Below are 18591 nucleotides of genomic sequence, written 5' to 3'. Positions count from 1 at the left end.
GTGTGTGTGTGTGTGTGTGCGTGTGCAAATATGCTTGTGTGCGTGCTTGTTTGTTCATGCGTTTATGTGTGGTAGCTGGATACTGTTTCCTTGTTTCCTACTCCCCACTCTAACTATGTGGGAACACAGAGAGTCAATCTGTCCTCTGGAACACAGAGAGTCAATCTGTCTTCTGGAACACAGAGAGTCAATCTGTCTTCTGGAACACAGAGAGTCAATCTGTCCTCTGGAACACGGAGTGTCAATCTGTCCTCATACTTGAAACCCTACCTCTTTAAGGAATACCTGGAATAGTATAACAGTAATCCTTCTACCCCCCTCTCCCACCCCCCCATAAAATGTTTTTTTTTTTAAGAGTGGTTGTCCCACTGGCTATCCTAAGTTGAATGCACCAATTTGTAAGTCGCTCTGGATAAGATCGTCTGCTAAATGATGTAAATGTAAGAAACAAGGTTCATGACATCAATAATTTGCTAGTAACAGATGACGTTCATATTCTGACCATCTCTGAAACTCACTTAGATAATACCTTTGATGACATAGTGGTAGCAATACAAGGTTATAACATTTAAATAAAATATAGAAATGCCAATGGTGGAGGTGTTGCTGTTTAAATTCAGAACCACATTCCTGTAAAGCTTAGAGAGGATCTCATGTTAAATACTGTTGAAGTAATATGGCTACAGGTTCATCTGCCTCACCTAAAACCCATTCTGGTGGGAAGCTGCTATAGACCACCAAGTGCTAACTGTCAGTATCTGGATAACATGTGTGAAATGCTTGATAATGTATGTGATATCAATAGAGAGGTATACTTTCTGGGTGATTTTAAATATCGATTGGCTTTCATCAGGCTGCCCACTCAAGAGAAAGCTTCAAACTGTAACCAGTGCCTGCAACCTGGTTCAGGTTATCGATCAACCTCCCGGGGTAGTTACAAACAGTACAGTAATTAAATAATCAACATGTATTGATCATATCTTTACTAATGCTGCAGAGATTTGTCTGAAAGCAGTATCAAAATCCATTGGACGTAGTGATCACAATATAGTAGCCATATCTAGGAAAACCAAAGTTTCAAAGGCTGGGCCTAATATTGTGTATAAGAGGTCATACAATAAGTTTTGTAGTAATTCCTATGTTGTTGATGTAAAGAATATATGTTGGTCCATGGTGTGTAATGAGGAGCAAACAGACACTGCACTTGACACATTTATGAAATTGCTTATTCCATTTACTAATAAGCATGCACCCATTAAGAAAATGACTGTAAAAGCTGTTAAATCCCCGTGGATTGATGAGGAATTGAAAAATTGTATGGTTGAGAGGGATGAGGCAAAAGGAATGGCAAATAAGTCTGGCTGCACAACCGATTGGCAAACGTATTGCAAATTGAGAAATCATGTGACTAAACTGAATAAAAAGAAGAAGAAACTACACTATGAAACAAAGATAAATGACATAAAGAATGATAGTAAAAAGCTTTGGAGCACCTTAAATGACATTTTGGGGAAAAAGGCAAACTCAGCTCCATCATTCATTGAATCAGATGGCACACACAAAACCATCATCACAAAACTGATATTGCCAACTACTTTAATTATTTTTTCATTGGTAAGATTAGCTAATTTAGGCATGACATGCCAGCAACAATTGCTGACACTACACATCCAAGTATATCTGACCAAATTATGAAAGACAAGCATTGTAATTTTGAATTCCGTAAAGTGAGTGTGGAAGAGGTGAAAAAAGTATTGTTGTCTATCAACAATGACAAGCCACCGGGGTCTGACAACTTGGATGGAAAATTACTGAGGATAATAGCGGACAATATTGCCACTCCTATTTGCCATATTTTTGATTTAAGCCTACTAGAATGTGTGTGCCCCCAGGCTTGGAGGGAAGCAAAAGTCATTCTGCTACCTAAACATAGTAAAGGAAAAAATAGTGTTTGACCAGATACAATGTTATTTTACAGTGAACAAATTGACAACAAACTTTCAGCATGCTTATAGAGAAGGACATTCAACAAGCACAGCACTTACACAAATGACTGATGATTGGCTGAGAGAAATTGATGATAAATAGATTGTGGGGGCTGTTTTGTTAGGCTTCAGTGCGGCTTTTGACATTATCGATCATAGTCTGCTGGTGGAAAAACGTATGTGTTATGGCTTTACACCCCCTGCTATATTGTGGATACAGAGTTACCTGTCTAACAGAACACAGAGGGTGTTCTTTAATGGAAGCCTCTGCAACATAATCCAGGTAGAATCAGGAATTCCCCAGGGCAGCTGTCTAGGCCCATTACTTTTTTCAATCTTTACTAATGACACGCCACTGGCTTTGAGTAAAGCTAGAGTGTCTATGTATGCGGATGACTCAACACTATACATGTCAGCTACTACAGCGACTGAAATGACTGCAACACTTAACAAAGAGTTGCAGTTAGTTTCAGAGTGGGTGGCAAGGAATAAGTTAGTCCTAAATATTTATAAAACTAAAAGCATTTTATTTGTGACAAATCATTCACTAATTCCTAAACCTCAACTAAATCTTGTAATAAATAATTTAGAAATTTAGCAAGTTGAGGTGACTAAACTGCTTTGAGTAACCCTGGATTGTAAACTGTCATGGTCAAAACATGTTGATACAACAGTAGCTAAGATGGGGAGACTTATGTCCATAATAAAGCGCTGCTCTACCTTCTTAACAGCACTATCAACAAGGCAGGTCCTACAGGCCCTAGTTTTGTCACACCTGGACTACTGTTCAGTCGTGTGATCAGGTGCCACAAAAAAGGATTTAGGAAAATTGCAATTGGCTCAGAACAGGGCAGCACGGCTGGCCCTTAGATGTACACAGAGAGCTAATATCTCTCCTGGCTCAAAGTGAAGGAGATTGATTTCATCACTACTTGTGTTTATGAGGGGTGTTGACATGTTGGGTGCACCGAGCTGTCTGTTTGAGCTACTGGTGCACAGCTCGGTCACCCATGCATACCCCACAAGACATGCCACCAGAGGTCTCTTCACAGTCCCCAATTCCAAAACAGACTATGGGAGGCACACAGTACTACATAGAGCCATGACTACATGGAACTCAATTCCACATCAGGTAACTGATTCAAGTAGTAAAATTAGATTTAAAAAACAGATAAAAACACCTTATGGAACAGCGGAGTCTGTGAAGCAACACAAACATAGGCGCAGACACATGCATACACACACACGATAACATACGCACTATACACACAAGTATTTTGTGTTGTAGATATGTGGTAGTGGTGGAGTAGGGGCCTGAGGGCACACAGTGTGTTGTGAAATCTGTGAATGTATTGTAATGTTTTTTAAATTGTATGAACTGTCTTAATTGTGCTGGACCCCAGGAAGAGTAGCTGCTGCCTTGGCAGCAGCTAATGGGGATCCATAATAAATACAAATACGAATACCTGGAGGGTATTGGGTTAACCCTGTTCATCACCTTTAGCATGTTCATGTATTATTTTCTAATTGTTCCTACCATCCTTTCTCAAATATCAGTTGTTTATGACTCTAGTGATTACTTGTAAAAAATGAAAATAAAGCTAATTGTTAAGATACTTCTGTTGATTCTGGCCCTGTTATGATGTACTGTAGAGGTCTCTAGACTACATGACTCAGGTATCTGTTGATTAGGTTATGATGTACAGGTCTGTAGAATACATGGCTCAGGTATCTGTTGATTCTGTTATGATGTAGAGGTCTCTAGACTACATGATTCCTCAGAGTATGTATTTTGTGTTGTGTTGTCTTTGTGATCTGTCAGGCTACATCCAGTTATACACACTGGATAAGACTCTAGCCTGGTAATAGATATGTTTGTGCTGTCTTGAGACTCCTATAGATGACTGAGTTATGGTTAGGGTTAATCCTATAGATGAATGGGTTATGGTTAGGGTTAATCCTATAGATGAATGGGTTATGGTTCGGGTTAATCCTATAGATGAATGGGTTATGGTTAGGGTTAATCCTATAGATGAATGGGTTATGGTTAGGGTTAATCCTATAGATTAATGGGTTATGGTTAGGGTTAATCCTATAGATGAATGCGTTTATAGTTAGGGTTAATCAGTCTTCCTCTGTGTTTTGTTTCTCTATCAGGGTATATTCTGTACTACACCCTGGATAAGAACATGCCTATAGATGACTGGGTTATGGAGAGTATCAATGGAGACCGTCTGACCCACCAGGTGATGGACCTCAACCTGGACACTGTCTACTACTTCAGGATCCAGGCTAAGAACGCCAAGGGAGTGGGCCCCCTCTCAGACCCCATCCAGTTCAGGACTAACAAAGGTACAGGATGACTATCGTTACCTTTATTACATTTACGTTCAGCCTACCTTCTCCCCTCTCATCCTTACATCTAGTGCTGTTAACTACCTTCTCCCCTCTCACCCTTACATCTAGTGCTGTTAACTACCTTCTCCCCTCTCATTCTTACCTTAACATCCGTTAGCTACCTTCTCCCTCCCCTCTCATCCTTACCTTAACATCCGTTAACTACCTTCTCCCCTCTCATTCTTACCTTAACATCCATTAACTACCTTCTCCCCTCTCATTCTTACCTTAACATCCCGTTAGCTACCTTCTCTTCTCTCATCATTACCTTAACATCCCATTAGCTACAGTGAGGGAAAAAAGTATTTGACCCCATCTCAATCAGAAAGATGTCTGGCTCCCAGGTGTCTTTTATACAGGTAACGAGCTGAGATTAGGAGCACACTCTTAAAGGGAGTGCTCCTAATCTCAGTTTGTTACCTGTATAAAAGACACCTGTCCACAGAAGCAATCAATCAGATTCCAAACTCTCCACCATGGCCAAGACCAAAGAGCTCTCCAAGGATGTCAGGGACAAGATTGTAGACCTACACAAGGCTGGAATGGGCTACAAGACCATCGCCAAGCAGCTTGGTGAGAAGGTGACAACAGTTGGTGCGATTATTCGCAAATGGAAGAAACACAAAATAACTGTCAATCTCCCTCGGCCTGGGGCTCCATGCAAGATCTCACCTAGTGGAGTTGCAATGATCATGAGAACGGTGAGGAATCAGCCCAGAACTACACGGGAGGATCTTGTCAATGATCTCAAGGCAGCTGGGACCATAGTCACCAAGAAAACAATTGGTAACACACTACGCCGTGGAGGACTGAAATCCTGCAGCACCCGCAAGGTCCCCCTGCTCAAGAAAGCACATATACAGGCCCGTCTGAAGTTTTCCAATGAACATCTGAATGATTCAGAGGAGAACTGGGTGAAAGTGTTGTGGTCAGATGAGACCAAAATGGAGCTCTTTGCCATCAACTCAACTCGCCATGTTTGGAGGAGGAGGAATGCTGCCTATGACCCCAAGAACACCATCCCCACCGTCAAACATGGAAGTGGAAACATTATGCTTTGGGGGTGCTTTTCTGCTCAAGAAGCAGCACATTAAGGTCCTGGAGTGGCCTAGCCAGTCTCCAGACCTTAATCCCATAGAAAATATGTGGAGGGAGCTGAAGGTTCGAGTTGCCAAACGTCAGGCTTGAAACCTTAATGACTTGGAGAAGATCTGCAAAGAGGAGTGGGACAAAATCCCTCCTGAGATGTGTGCAAACATGGTGGCCAACTACAAGAAACGTCTGACCTCTGTGATTGCAAACAAGGGTTTTGCCACCAAGTAATAGGTCATGTTTTGCAGAGGGGTCAAATACTTATTTCCCTCATAAAATTTTTGACATGCGTTTTTCTTGATTTTTGTTGTTGTTATTCTGTCTCTCACTGTTCAAATAAACCTACCATTAAAATTATAGACTGATCATGTCTTTGTCAGTGGGCAAACGTACAAAATCAGCAGGGGATCAAATACTTTTTTCCCCTCACTGTACCTTCTCCCCTCTCATTATTACCTTATCATCCCGTTAGCTAACTTCTCACCATCCTACCCATACATCCAGCCTACCTTCCTTGACTCTCAGACCCCATCCAGTTCAGGACAACCAAAGGTACGGGATAACTAGCTAGCATACTTTCCTCATCTCTCACCCTTTCATTGGAGGGTATATTCCTCCATATCGGGTGAGTCGTTTAGAAATTACAGCACTTTTTGTACACAGTCCCCCCATTTTAGTGGACCAAAAGTATTGGGACAAATTCACTTATATGTATATTAAAGTAGTGAAAAGTTTAGTATTTGGTCCCATATTCCTAGCATGTAATGACTACATCAAGCTTGTAACTCTACAACTTTGTTGGATGCATTTGCTGTTTGTTTTGGTTGTGTTTCAGATTATTTTGTGCCCAATAGAAATGAATGGGAGATAATGTATTGTGTCATTTTGGAGTCACTTTTACTGTAAATAAGAATAGAATATGTTTCTAAACACTTTCTGTAATCATGGTAGCGTCCACGTTTTAAAGATAGAGAACGTCCGTTACAAAGTTTCAATATGAATCATACTGTAGTTGAGCTGTCAGAAAACGTCTTCATTCATACATGTCATTCTGTTCAGTGCTTTGAGCCTTTCGGAACCTATTGAGGGGCACAGAAATGAAAAACGGATTTGTTGTCTTCAGGCTCCATTTTTAGAGCTTAGATCTAATTGAATGTTTAACGGTTCTGGGATAATAAGAAGCTAACAGCAGAGAGCAGGGACAGTGGTGTTAGTACTCACTGTGGTCTGGGCATAGCAGGGACAGTGGTGTTAGTACTCACTGTGGTCTGGGCATAGCAGGGACAGTGGTGTTAGTACTCACTGTGGTCTGGGCATAGCAGGGACAGTGGTGTTAGTACTCACTGTGGTCTGGGCATAGCAGGGACAGTGGTGCTACTACTCACTGTGGTCTGGGCATAGCAGGGACAGTGGTGTTAGTACTCACTGTGGTCTGGGCATAGCAGGGACAGTGGTGTTAGTACTCACTGTGGTCTGGGCATAGCAGGGACAGTGGTGTTAGTACTCACTGTGGTCTGGGCATAGCAGGGACAGTGGTGTTAGTACTCACTGTGGTCTGGGCATAGCAGGGACAGTGGTGTTAGTACTCACTGTGGTCTGGGCATAGCAGGGACAGTGGTGCTACTACTCACTGTGGTCTGGGCATAGCAGGGACAGTGGTGTTAGTACTCACTGTGGTCTGGGCATAGCAGGGACAGTGGTGTTAGTACTCACTGTGGTCTGGGCATAGCAGGGACAGTGGTGTTAGTACTCACTGTAGTCTGGGCATAGCAGGGACAGTGGTGTTAGTACTCACTGTGGTCTGGGCATAGCAGGGACAGTGGTGTTAGTACTCACTGTGGTCTGGGCATAGCAGGGACAGTGGTGTTAGTACTCACTGTAGTCTGGGCATAGCAGGGACAGTGGTGCTACTACTCACTGTAGTCTGGGCATAGCAGGCACAGTGGTGTTAGTACTCACTGTGGTCTGGGCATAGCAGGGACAGTGGTGTTAGTACTCACTGTGGTCTGGGCATAGCAGGGACAGTGGTGTTAGTACTCACTGTGGTCTGGGCATAGCAGGGACAGTGGTGCTACTACTCACTGTAGTCTGGGCATAGCAGGGACAGTGGTGTTTGTACTCACTGTGGTCTGGGCATAGCAGGGACAGTGGTGTTAGTACTCACTGTGGTCTGGGCATAGCAGGGACAGTGGTGTTAGTACTCACTGTGGTCTGGGCATAGCAGGGACAGTGGTGTTAGTACTCACTGTGGTCTGGGCATAGCAGGGACAGTGGTGTTAGTACTCACTGTGGTCTGGGCATAGCAGGGACAGTGGTGTTAGTACTCACTGTGGTCTGGGCATAGCAGTACTATTGGTTTATTAAACGGGGAGAATGAGAAAGGGTGAGTCCCAAATGGCACCATATATAGTGCACTACTTTTAACCAGGGCTCAGAGAGGGGACAAGTCTCTTGGCTATGTCCCAAATGGAACCGATATAGTGCACTATCTTTAACCAGAACCCTATGGGCCCTGGTCAAAAGTAGTGCACTATTTAGGGGATAGGGTAGTGCACTATATAGGAGATAGGGTGCCATTTGGGATGCAGTGTGAATGTGGACAGAAGCAAACATTGCTCAGGGCGAGGATCCTAATAGTTCCCTGTTGTAGCTCCCTGGGGATCAGTTCAGACAGCAGGTAGCATCACTGAGATACAGCTGCCTGGGGATCAGTTCAGAGAGCAGGGAGCATCACTGAGATACAGCTGTCTGGGGATCATTTCAGAGCATCACTGAGATACAGCTGTCTGGGGATCAGTTCAGAGCATCACTGAGATACAGCTGTCTGGGGATCAGTTCAGAGCGTCACTGAGATACAGCTGTCTGGTGATCAGTTCAGAATATCACTCAGATACAGCTGTCTGGGGATCAGTTCAGAGCATCACTCAGATACAGCTGTCTGGGGATCAGTTCAGAGCATCACTCAGATACAGCTGTCTGGGGATCAGTTCAGAGCGTCACTGAGATACAGCTGTCTGGGGATCAGTTCAGAGTATCACTCAGATACAGCTGTCTGGGGATCAGTTCAGAGCATCACTGAGATACAGCTGTCTGGGGATCAGTTCAGAGAGCAGGGAGCATCACTGAGATACAGCTGTCTGGGGATCAGTTCAGAGCATCACTGAGATACAGCTGTCTGGATATCAGTTCAGAGCGTCACTGAGATACAGCTGTCTGGGGATCAGTTCAGAGTATCACTGAGATACAGCTGTCTGGGGATCAGTTCAGAGCATCACTGAGATACAGCTGTCTGGGGATCAGTTCAGAGCATCACTGAGATACAGCTGTCTGGGGATCAGTTCAGAGAGCAGGGAGCATCACTCAGATACATCTGGATTATTCTCTCTCCCTCTCTCGATCATGATCTAGATCCCCTCTCTCTCCAATCCTCGCCACTAAAATGTTATATTTTCTCTCTTTCAGTGGAACACCCAGACAAGATGGCTAACGATCAAGGTAAGCAGCCACATAACATATAACACACAGACACGCAGACACGCATACACAAACAGACACACACACACACACACAGACACACACACACACACACACACACATACACACACACATACATGCAGACACACATGTTTCTGTAGCGGGATGACTGTGTGTCTATCAGTTACCATTCATCTTAGTAATTGTACTTCATTCCTTTGGAGACAGAAAAGTAGGTGTCCAAAAAGGCACCCTATTCCCTATATAGTGCACTACTTTTGACCAGGGCCCGATGGTCTATCATCAAAAGTAGTGCGCTATATAGGGGACTAGAATGCCATGTTGGGACACCTAGATGTGCGAGGAGCTAAAATGGTGTATCCTTACTACTGTCCCTCCGACATCACTTCCTAGCAGGTGAAGGGTAATCTTCAAGGAGCAGGGGAATGAAGGTCAGTTATAGGCCTAGCTGTTTTAACAAAAGCATTCCCACCATGAAAAGAAAATTCTAATCTCTCTCTCTCTTTCTCTTTAATTCGCCCCCTCTCTCAAAACAAAAAGGCCAAATTAAAAACATGAAACAGACGTGGCAGCGCCTCTCTCACGCTTCCTCTCTTTCTTTTTTTTCATGAATGACTTCTTCCACCGCTGATAATTCCCCTTTAGAAAATCTCAATTGGAAATAGGTTTCTAAATGAACCCTTTGAGTGGTAAATTGTCTTAGCAGCGAAAAAGAAAGGTGAGGGGGAAGAGGAGAGGTGGGGGGGACACCTTTGCTATATTTAAAGATAATGGCGGGTGTTGAATGACAAAGAGGCTTGCAGTCATTTCACTGTGTCTACATCCCCAATGGCACCCTATTCCCTATGTAGTGCACTACTTTTGACCAGAGCCCTGTATAGGGAAAAGGGTACCATTTGGGACGGAGCCACTGTCTTGTCTTCTTGTTGCTACGACACTAATGAGAGTTCCTCTTTAGAGCAGGTTTAATTAAGAGGAGGAGGAGAGGGGTCCTCTCTCTCTCACACACACACACACACACACACACACACACACACACACACACACACACACACACACACACACACACACACACACACACACACACACACACACACACACACACACACACACACACACACACACACACACACACAGGGCTCTCACACACACACACACACACACACACACACACACACACACACACACACACACACACACACACACACACACACACACACACACACACACACACAAAGGGCTCTCACACACACACACACACACACACACACACACACAAAGGGCTCTCACACACACAAAGGGCTCTTACACAGCTTTTAATTGACGTTTTGTGCAAACATTTATTTTTGAGAGAAAAAAAAAGAGAGATTGAGTTGTAGTCAGCATATGAAGTGGTCACATTGAAGTGTATGATTATTTAGGGACATCTTAATTCTGAAAGATTTAATTACATAAACCATCTGTTTTTTACAGATTAAGGTTAATCAGTAAAGTCACGTGTGAATGCAAAGGCTACATCCCATTCAATGGAACCCTATTCCCTATAGAGAGTCCTATGGCCCTGGTCAAGAGTAGTGCACTATATAGAGACTAGGGTGCCAACTGGTACGCAAAAGCATCTTAAGGCTAAGTTCATTATTAGAACCTCGGTTGGAGCGTCATTAAATCTCTTGTTTCCCAAAAATCCATCGTTGCTGACGTTGCACTTGAAAACGCTGGGAACAGCTAAGTGCGCCGTTAGACGGTGCCCTCCCCGCGTCACTTTACACACGAAAGATCTTCGCTAAACACAGAATCAAAATGATTATGTCTCTCTGTGACCGCCGATAACTTCAGAGTTGAATACAAAACACAAAGTTTACAATGTTACAAACAAGCGAAGCAAGGATTAAAAATGAACACCGAGGTGACTGCAATATAAGTTAGCCAGGCCTATATTTGTCTTCATATTTAAATCATATTTAAATCACTCTCATGTTTATCACTTTTTTTTGCCAATAGGCTACTGTAGTAATGTGTAGCCTACAACATGTGCACAATCCGCAATGATGTGCCAACAACTGTGATTTAGTACAGAATTATAGGCTAAACTGTGGGATTATTTAAGATAGTCTTTGAAGAGGTAGGGGTTCGGATGATGGGCGGGGAATCTGCAGTCTTAGCTTCAGGGGGAAGGCTGGTTCCACCATTGGGGTTCCGGGACAGAGAAGAGCTTGGACTGGGCTGAGCGGGAGCTGTCCTCCCGTAGGGATGGGGAGGGCCGAGAGACCAGAGGTGGCAGAACGGAGTGCTCGGGTTGGGGTTGTATGGTTTGGAGCATAGCCTGAAGGTAAGGAGGGGCAGTTCCTCTTGCTGCTCCGTAGGAATGTATCATGGTCTTGTAGTGGATGCGAGCTTCGACTGGAAGCCAGTGGAGTGTGCAGAGAATGCTCAGACCTTGACATAGTTAACATGGTCAATGGACTCAGGCATTGTACTCAACGCACCGCAGCCCTGGTACGTTAACTTACCCTTGACAAACGACAGCATTTAACGTTGTGAAGTCCCAACACACATGAAAAACTGAAGACGTTCTGAAGTCCCAACACAAAGGAAAATACAGAGAGAAATAAATATCAAATGTTGGAAGTGGACATTATGTGGGCCAGTACTCAGGGGATGAATTTGTTTCTTGACTAGAGTGAAAGCCCTTGTGGGTCTTGGCACTAACACACACACACACACACACACACACACACAAACACACACACACGTACGCACACACACACACACAGACTGACAGGTATAAATCTTGTGAAACGGCGCCAGGGGAGGCAGCGGTGGAATCTCGGGCTAGAGGCTGATGGTTGAGTCCATTTCTCTGGCCTCCCCTGGTCCCTCTAGCCCCGCTGGTCTTTTGATCACCTCGCTAGTTACACCAGAACAGAGATGTTGGCTTTTCCCCTTCTTCACCCCTCCATACCTCCTCTGTCCCCTGTCATACCTCCTCTGTCCCCTGTCATACCTCCTCTGTCCCCTGTCATACCTCCTCTGTCCCCTGTCATACCTCCTCTGTCCCCTATCATACCTCCTCTGTCTCCTGTCATACCTCCTCTGTCCCCTGTCATACCTCCTCTGTCCCCTGTCATACCTCCTCTGTCCCCTGTCATACCTCCTCTGTCTCCTGTCATACCTCCTCTGTCCCCTGTCATACCTCCTCTGTCCCCTGTCATACCTCCTCTGTCCCCTATCATACCTCCTCTGTCCCCTGTCATACCTCCTCTGTCCCCTATCATACCTCCTCTGTCTCCTGTCATACCTCCTCTGTATCCAATCATACCTCCTCTGTCCCCTGTCATACCTCCTCTGTCCACTGTCATACCTCCTCTGTCCCCTATCATACCTCCTCTGTCCCCTATCATACCTCCTCTGTCCCCTGTCATACCTCCTCTGTCTCCTGTCATACCTCCTCTGTCTCCTGTCATACCTCCTCTGTCTCCTGTCATACCTCCTCTGTCCCCTGTCATACCTCCTCTGTCCCCTGTCATACCTCCTCTGTCCCCTATCATACCTCCTCTGTCCCCTATCATACCTCCTCTGTCTCCTGTCATACCTCCTCTGTCCCCTGTCATACCTCCTCTGTCCCCTGTCATACCTCCTCTGTCCCCTATCATACCTCCTCTGTCTCCTGTCATACCTCCTCTGTCCCCTGTCATACCTCCTCTGTCTCCTGTCATACCGCCTATGTCCCCTATCATACCTCCTCTGTCTCCAATCATACCTCCTCTGTCCCCTATCATACCTCCTCTGTCTCCTGTCATACCTCCTCTGTCTCCAATCATACCTCCTCTCCTCACAGCTTATAGCGTAGCTCCCTGTAGGGACAGACAGACGTTCTGCTGCAGTGGATGTTAGTAATGGGTTGATGGGGGAAAACAGGACGTTCATAGATCAGTGAGATAATTAATCGATTTGAATCTGTGTTATAGTCCCTGTTCTAGGAGGTGTTATAGTCCCTGTTCTAGAATGTGTTATAGTCCCTGTTCTAGAATGTGTTATAGTCCCTGTTTTAGAATGTGTTAAGAGTCCCTGTTCTAGAATGTGTTATAGTCCCTGTTCTAGAATGTGTTATAGTCCTTGTTCTAGAATGTGTTATAGTCCCTGTTCTAGAATGTGTTATAGTCCCTGTTCTAGAATGTGTTATAGTCCCTGCTCTAGAATGTGTTATAGTCCCTGTTCTAGAATGTGTTATAGTCCCTGTTCTAGAATGTGTTATAGTCCCTGTTCTAGAATGTGTTATAGTCCCTGTTTTAGAATGTGTTAAGAGTCCCTGTTCTAGAATGTGTTATAGTCCCTGTTCTAGAATGTGTTATAGTCCTTGTTCTAGAATGTGTTATAGTCCCTGTTCTAGAATGTGTTATAGTCCCTGTTCTAGAATGTGTTATAGTCCCTGCTCTAGAATGTGTTAAGAGTCCCTGTTCTAGAATGTGTTGTAGTCCCTGTTCTAGAATGTGTTATAGTCCTTGTTCTATAATGTGTTATAGTCCCTCTTCTAGAATGTGTTAAGAGTCCCTGTTCTAGAATGTGTTATAGTCCCTGTTCTAGAATGTGTTAAGAGTCCCTGTTCTAAAATGTGTTAAGAGTCCCTGTTCTAGAGTGTGTTATAGTCCCTGTTCTAGAATGTGTTATAGTCCCTGTTCTAGAATGTGTTATAGTCCCTGTTCTAGAATGTGTTATAGTCCCTGTTCTAGAATGTGTTATAGTCCCTGTTCTAGAATGTGTTATAGTCCCTGTTCTAGAATGTGTTAAGAGTCCCTGTTCTAGAATGTGTTAAGAGTCCCTGTTCTAGAATGTGTTAAGAGTACCTGTTCTATAATGTGTTATAGTCCCTGTTCTAGAATGTGTTATAGTCCATGTTCTAGAATGTGTTGAGTCCCTGTTCTAGAATGTGTTAAGAGTCCCTGTTCTATAATGTGTTAAGAGTCCCTGTTCTAGAGTGTGTTAAGAGTCCCTGTTCTAGAATGTGTTAAGAGTCCCTGTTCTAGAATGTGTTAAGAGTCCCTGTTCTAGAATGTGTTAAGAGTCCCTGTTCTAGAGTGTGTTAAGAGTCCCTGTTCTAGAGTGTGTTATAGTCCCTGTTCTAGAATGTGTTAAGAGTCCCTGTTCTAGAATGTGTTAAGAGTCCCTGTTCTAGAATGTGTTAAGAGTCCCTGTTTTAGAATGTGTTAAGAGTCCCTGTTCTAGAATGTGTTATAGTCCCTGTTCTAGAATGTGTTAAGAGTCCTTGTTCTAGAATGTGTTATAGTCCCTGTTCTAGAATGTGTTATAGTCCCTGTTCTAGAATGTGTTATAGTCCCTGCTCTAGAATGTGTTAAGAGTCCCTGTTCTAGAATGTGTTGTAGTCCCTGTTCTAGAATGTGTTATAGTCCTTGTTCTATAATGTGTTATAGTCCCTCTTCTAGAATGTGTTAAGAGTCCCTGTTCTAGAATGTGTTATAGTCCCTGTTCTAGAATGTGTTAAGAGTCCCTGTTCTAGAATGTGTTAAGAGTCCCTGTTCTAGAGTGTGTTATAGTCCCTGTTCTAGAATGTGTTATAGTCCCTGTTCTAGAATGTGTTATAGTCCCTGTTCTAGAATGTGTTATAGTCCCTGTTCTAGAATGTGTTATAGTCCCTGTTCTAGAATGTGTTATAGTCCCTGTTCTAGAATGTGTTAAGAGTCCCTGTTCTAGAATGTGTTAAGAGTCCTTGTTCTAGAATGTGTTAAGAGTACCTGTTCTATAATGTGTTATAGTCCCTGTTCTAGAATGTGTTATAGTCCATGTTCTAGAATGTGTTGAGTCCCTGTTCTAGAATGTGTTAAGAGTCCCTGTTCTATAATGTGTTAAGAGTCCCTGTTCTAGAGTGTGTTAAGAGTCCCTGTTCTAGAATGTGTTAAGAGTCCCTGTTCTAGAATGTGTTAAGAGTCCCTGTTCTAGAATGTGTTAAGAGTCCCTGTTCTAGAGTGTGTTAAGAGTCCCTGTTCTAGAGTGTGTTATAGTCCCTGTTCTAGAATGTGTTAAGAGTCCCTGTTCTAGAATGTGTTAAGAGTCCCTGTTCTAGAATGTGTTAAGAGTCCCTGTTTTAGAATGTGTTAAGAGTCCCTGTTTTAGAATGTGTTATAGTCCCTGTTCTAGAATGTGTTATAGTCCCTGTTCTAGAATGTGTTATAGTCCCTGTTCTAGAATGTGTCATAGTCCCTGTTCTAGAATGTGTTATAGTCCCTGTTCTAGAATGTGTTATAGTCCCTGTTCTAGAATGTGTTAAGAGTCCCTGTTCCAGAATGTGTTATAGTCCCTGTTCTAGAATGTGTTATAGTCCCTGTTCTAGAATGTGTTAAGAGTCCCTGTTCTAGAATGTGTTATAGTCCCTGTTCTAGAATGTGTTGAGTCCCTGTTCTAGAATGTGTTATAGTCCCTGTTCTAGAATGTGTTAAGAGTCCCTGTTCTAGAATGTGTTAAGAGTCCCTGTTCTAGAATGTGTTAAGAGTCCCTGTTCTAGAATGTGTTGAGACCCTGTTCTAGAATGTGTTAAGAGTCCTTGTTCTAGAATGTGTTATAGTCCATGTTCTAGAATGTCTTGAGTCCCTGTTCTAGAATGTGTTAAGAGTCCCTGTTCTAGAATGTGTTATAGTCCTTGTTCTAGAATGTGTTAAGAGTCCCTGTTCTAGAGTGTGTTAAGAGTCCCTGTTCTAGAGTGTGTTATAGTCCCTGTTCTAGAATGTGTTAAGAGTCCCTGTTCTAGAATGTGTTATAGTCCCTGTTCTAGAATGTGTTAAGAGTCCCTGTTCTACAATGTGTTAAGAGTCCCTGTTCTAGAATGTGTTATAGTCCCTGTTCTAGAATGTGTTATAGTCCCTGTTCTAGAATGTGTTATAGTCCATGTTCTAGAATGTGTTATAGTCCCTGTTCTAGAATGTGTTATAGTCCCTGTTCTAGAATCTGTTATAGTCCCTGTTCTAGAATGTGTTGAGTCCCTGTTCTAGAATTTGTTATAGTCCCTGTTCTAGAATGTGTTATAGTCCCTGTTCTAGAATGTGTTAAGAGTCCCTGTTCTAGAATGTGTTATAGTCCCTGTTCTAGAATGTGTTGAGTCCCTGTTCTAGAATGTGTTATAGTCCCTGTTCTAGAATGTGTTAAGAGTCCCTGTTCTAGAATGTTTTAAGAGTCCCTGTTCTAGAATGTGTTAAGAGTCCCTGTTCTAGAATGTGTTGAGACCCTGTTCTAGAATGTGTTAAGAGTCCCTGTTCTAGAATGTGTTATAGTCCATGTTCTAGAATGTCTTGAGTCCCTGTTCTAGAATGTGTTAAGAGTCCCTGTTCTAGAATGTGTTATAGTCCTTGTTCTAGAATGTGTTAAGAGTCCCTGTTCTAGAATGTGTTATAGTCCCTGTTCTAGAATGTGTTGAGTCCCTGTTCTAGAATGTGTTATAGTCCCTGTTCTAGAATGTGTTAAGAGTCCCTGTTCTAGAATGTTTTAAGAGTCCCTGTTCTAGAATGTGTTAAGAGTCCCTGTTCTAGAATGTGTTGAGACCCTGTTCTAGAATGTGTTAAGAGTCCCTGTTCTAGAATGTGTCATAGTCCATGTTCTAGAATGTCTTGAGTCCCTGTTCTAGAATGTGTTAAGAGTCCCTGTTCTAGAATGTGTTATAGTCCTTGTTCTAGAATGTGTTAAGAGTCCCTGTTCTAGAATGTGTTAAGAGTCACTGTTCTAGAATGTGTTATAGTCCCTGTTCTAGAATGTGTTATAGTCCCTGTTCTAGAATGTGTTATAGTCCCTGTTCTAGAATGTGTTATAGTCCCTGTTCTAGAATATGTTAAGAGTCCCTGTTCTAGAATGTGTTAAGAGTCCCTGTTCTAGAATGTGTTATAGTCCATGTTCTAGAATGTGTTATTGTCCCTGTTCTAGAATGTGTTATAGTCCATGTTCTAGAATGTGTTAAGATTCCCTGTTCCAAGCACAGTCATTGGTTCTAACACACAGCAAGCCTAGTCTCATAGCGTAGTTTAGGTGATTAAGGCAAAGTCTCTTCCTCTAATCTTTTAATGGTCTGTTTTGCACTAAGAGTCATGGGGCTTTTCCAAAAATGTGACAATCAAATCACTGATCATGAATTTAATTTGCCAGTCATCATAGAAAATAGATATATTTGTTTCAGCACTGGATATGAAATATGTTTTGATAACATGAGTGACAGGTAGCACTATTGCAGCCTCAATATTTCATTGTTGTTCAAAAATCAATTCTATCCCAGCCATGTCTTTTATGAAGCTCTCTGCTCTTCCTCCGCTACAACATTTACAAAAATAAATAAATAAGGAAACGCAGCCTGTCTCAAACAACAGAGCAACCTCCAACAACAAAACATGCCCCCCCCAAGTCATAGACAGCTAACCAAATGGCGCCCTATTCCCTGCATAGTGCACTACTTTTACCAGAACTCAGGGGACTCTGGTGAAACGTAGGGCACTGTGTAGGGAATAGGGTGCCATTTGGGATGCATCCATAGACTGTCCCAGAAGCATAGCATCTCTGGAGGAGTCAATTTGGCCCCTGCCGGCCCCTGGCTGTCTCTATGATACACACAGGCGGTCTATAGTAGGCAAGTGAAGAAAGCCTGTTGTTTTTGTGCTGCCTACAGACCACTACAGACCACTACAATACAGTCCAATAGTACACTTGGGGGGGGGGGATACATTTTTTCGATGGATAATTGGATATTGAGAAGTCACTGGGGAGCCCTTTGTAGAATTTCTGTCAGAGAAGAGTGAGTGAGTGAGTGAGTGGGAGGGGGCGAGAGAGAGAGAGAGAGAGGGGAGGGGGAGAGAGAGAGAGAGGGCGAGAGAGAGGGCGAGAGAGAGGCGGAGAGAGAGAGAGAGAGAGAGAGAGAGAGAGAGAGAGAGAGAGAGAGAGAGAGAGAGAGAGAGAGAGAGAGAGAGAGAGAGAGAGAGAGAGAGAGAGAGTGGGAGGGGGAGAGAGGGCGAGAGAGAGGGCGAGAGAGAGGGCGAGAGAGAGGGCGAGAGAGAGAGAGAGAGAGAGAGAGAGAGAGAGAGAGAGAGAGAGAGAGAGAGAGAGAGAGAGAGAGAGAGAGAGAGAGAGAGAGAGAGAGAGAGAGGCGAGAGAGAGAGAGAGAGAGAGAGAGGGAGAGAGAGAGAGAGAGAGAGAGACAGAGAGAGAGAGAGAGAGAGCTTCACCTAAGAGACTCAGTTACTCTCCAAGGCAAGCACTGAATTCTACTATCCTCCTCTAAAACACAATGGTTTCCAGTTGCCTATGATTGGTTGGCACCTAGGAATGTATAATGGGTTAGACTGACAGTACAGCCTACTGCTCTACAGACTCAAATCCCTGGATTGCCATTTAGGCTCAAGATACAGTTCGTAAAATGTTTCATAATTGAATCTAAGGAAATAATGCATTCTTAAAATATGTAACTCTTGAAAATATTTTCCCATGTATTTATTCTCCCCTCTCTCTGCTTTACAGGTCGCCATGGAGATGGAAGCTACTGGCCTTCTGACAACAACTTGATTGATAGGAGCAGTCTGAACGGTAAGCACCCCAACAACCCACAATGCATTGCTGCCGCATGTCCAGAGTTAGCTCT

At 43.4% G+C, this 18591-nt stretch overlaps 1 protein-coding gene across 1 annotated transcript in view; it reads left to right on the top strand.

Annotated features, from left to right (window-relative positions):
- Positions 1-18591, top strand: part of dcc (DCC netrin 1 receptor) — a 395572-nt gene that overhangs the window by 261123 nt on the left and 115858 nt on the right. Inside the window, exons 19-21 of the mRNA XM_045214418.1 lie at positions 4143-4337; positions 8937-8969; positions 18471-18536. Coding sequence (XP_045070353.1) covers positions 4143-4337; positions 8937-8969; positions 18471-18536 — 294 coding nt within the window. The remainder of the gene's footprint in view (positions 1-4142; positions 4338-8936; positions 8970-18470; positions 18537-18591) is intronic.

This window comes from Coregonus clupeaformis, unplaced genomic scaffold (genome assembly GCF_020615455.1).
Source record: "Coregonus clupeaformis isolate EN_2021a unplaced genomic scaffold, ASM2061545v1 scaf0254, whole genome shotgun sequence".
Lineage (NCBI taxonomy): Eukaryota > Metazoa > Chordata > Actinopteri > Salmoniformes > Salmonidae > Coregonus > Coregonus clupeaformis.
The sequence above is the reverse complement of the archived record's forward strand: the minus strand, read 5'-3'. Positions and strand labels throughout refer to the sequence as shown.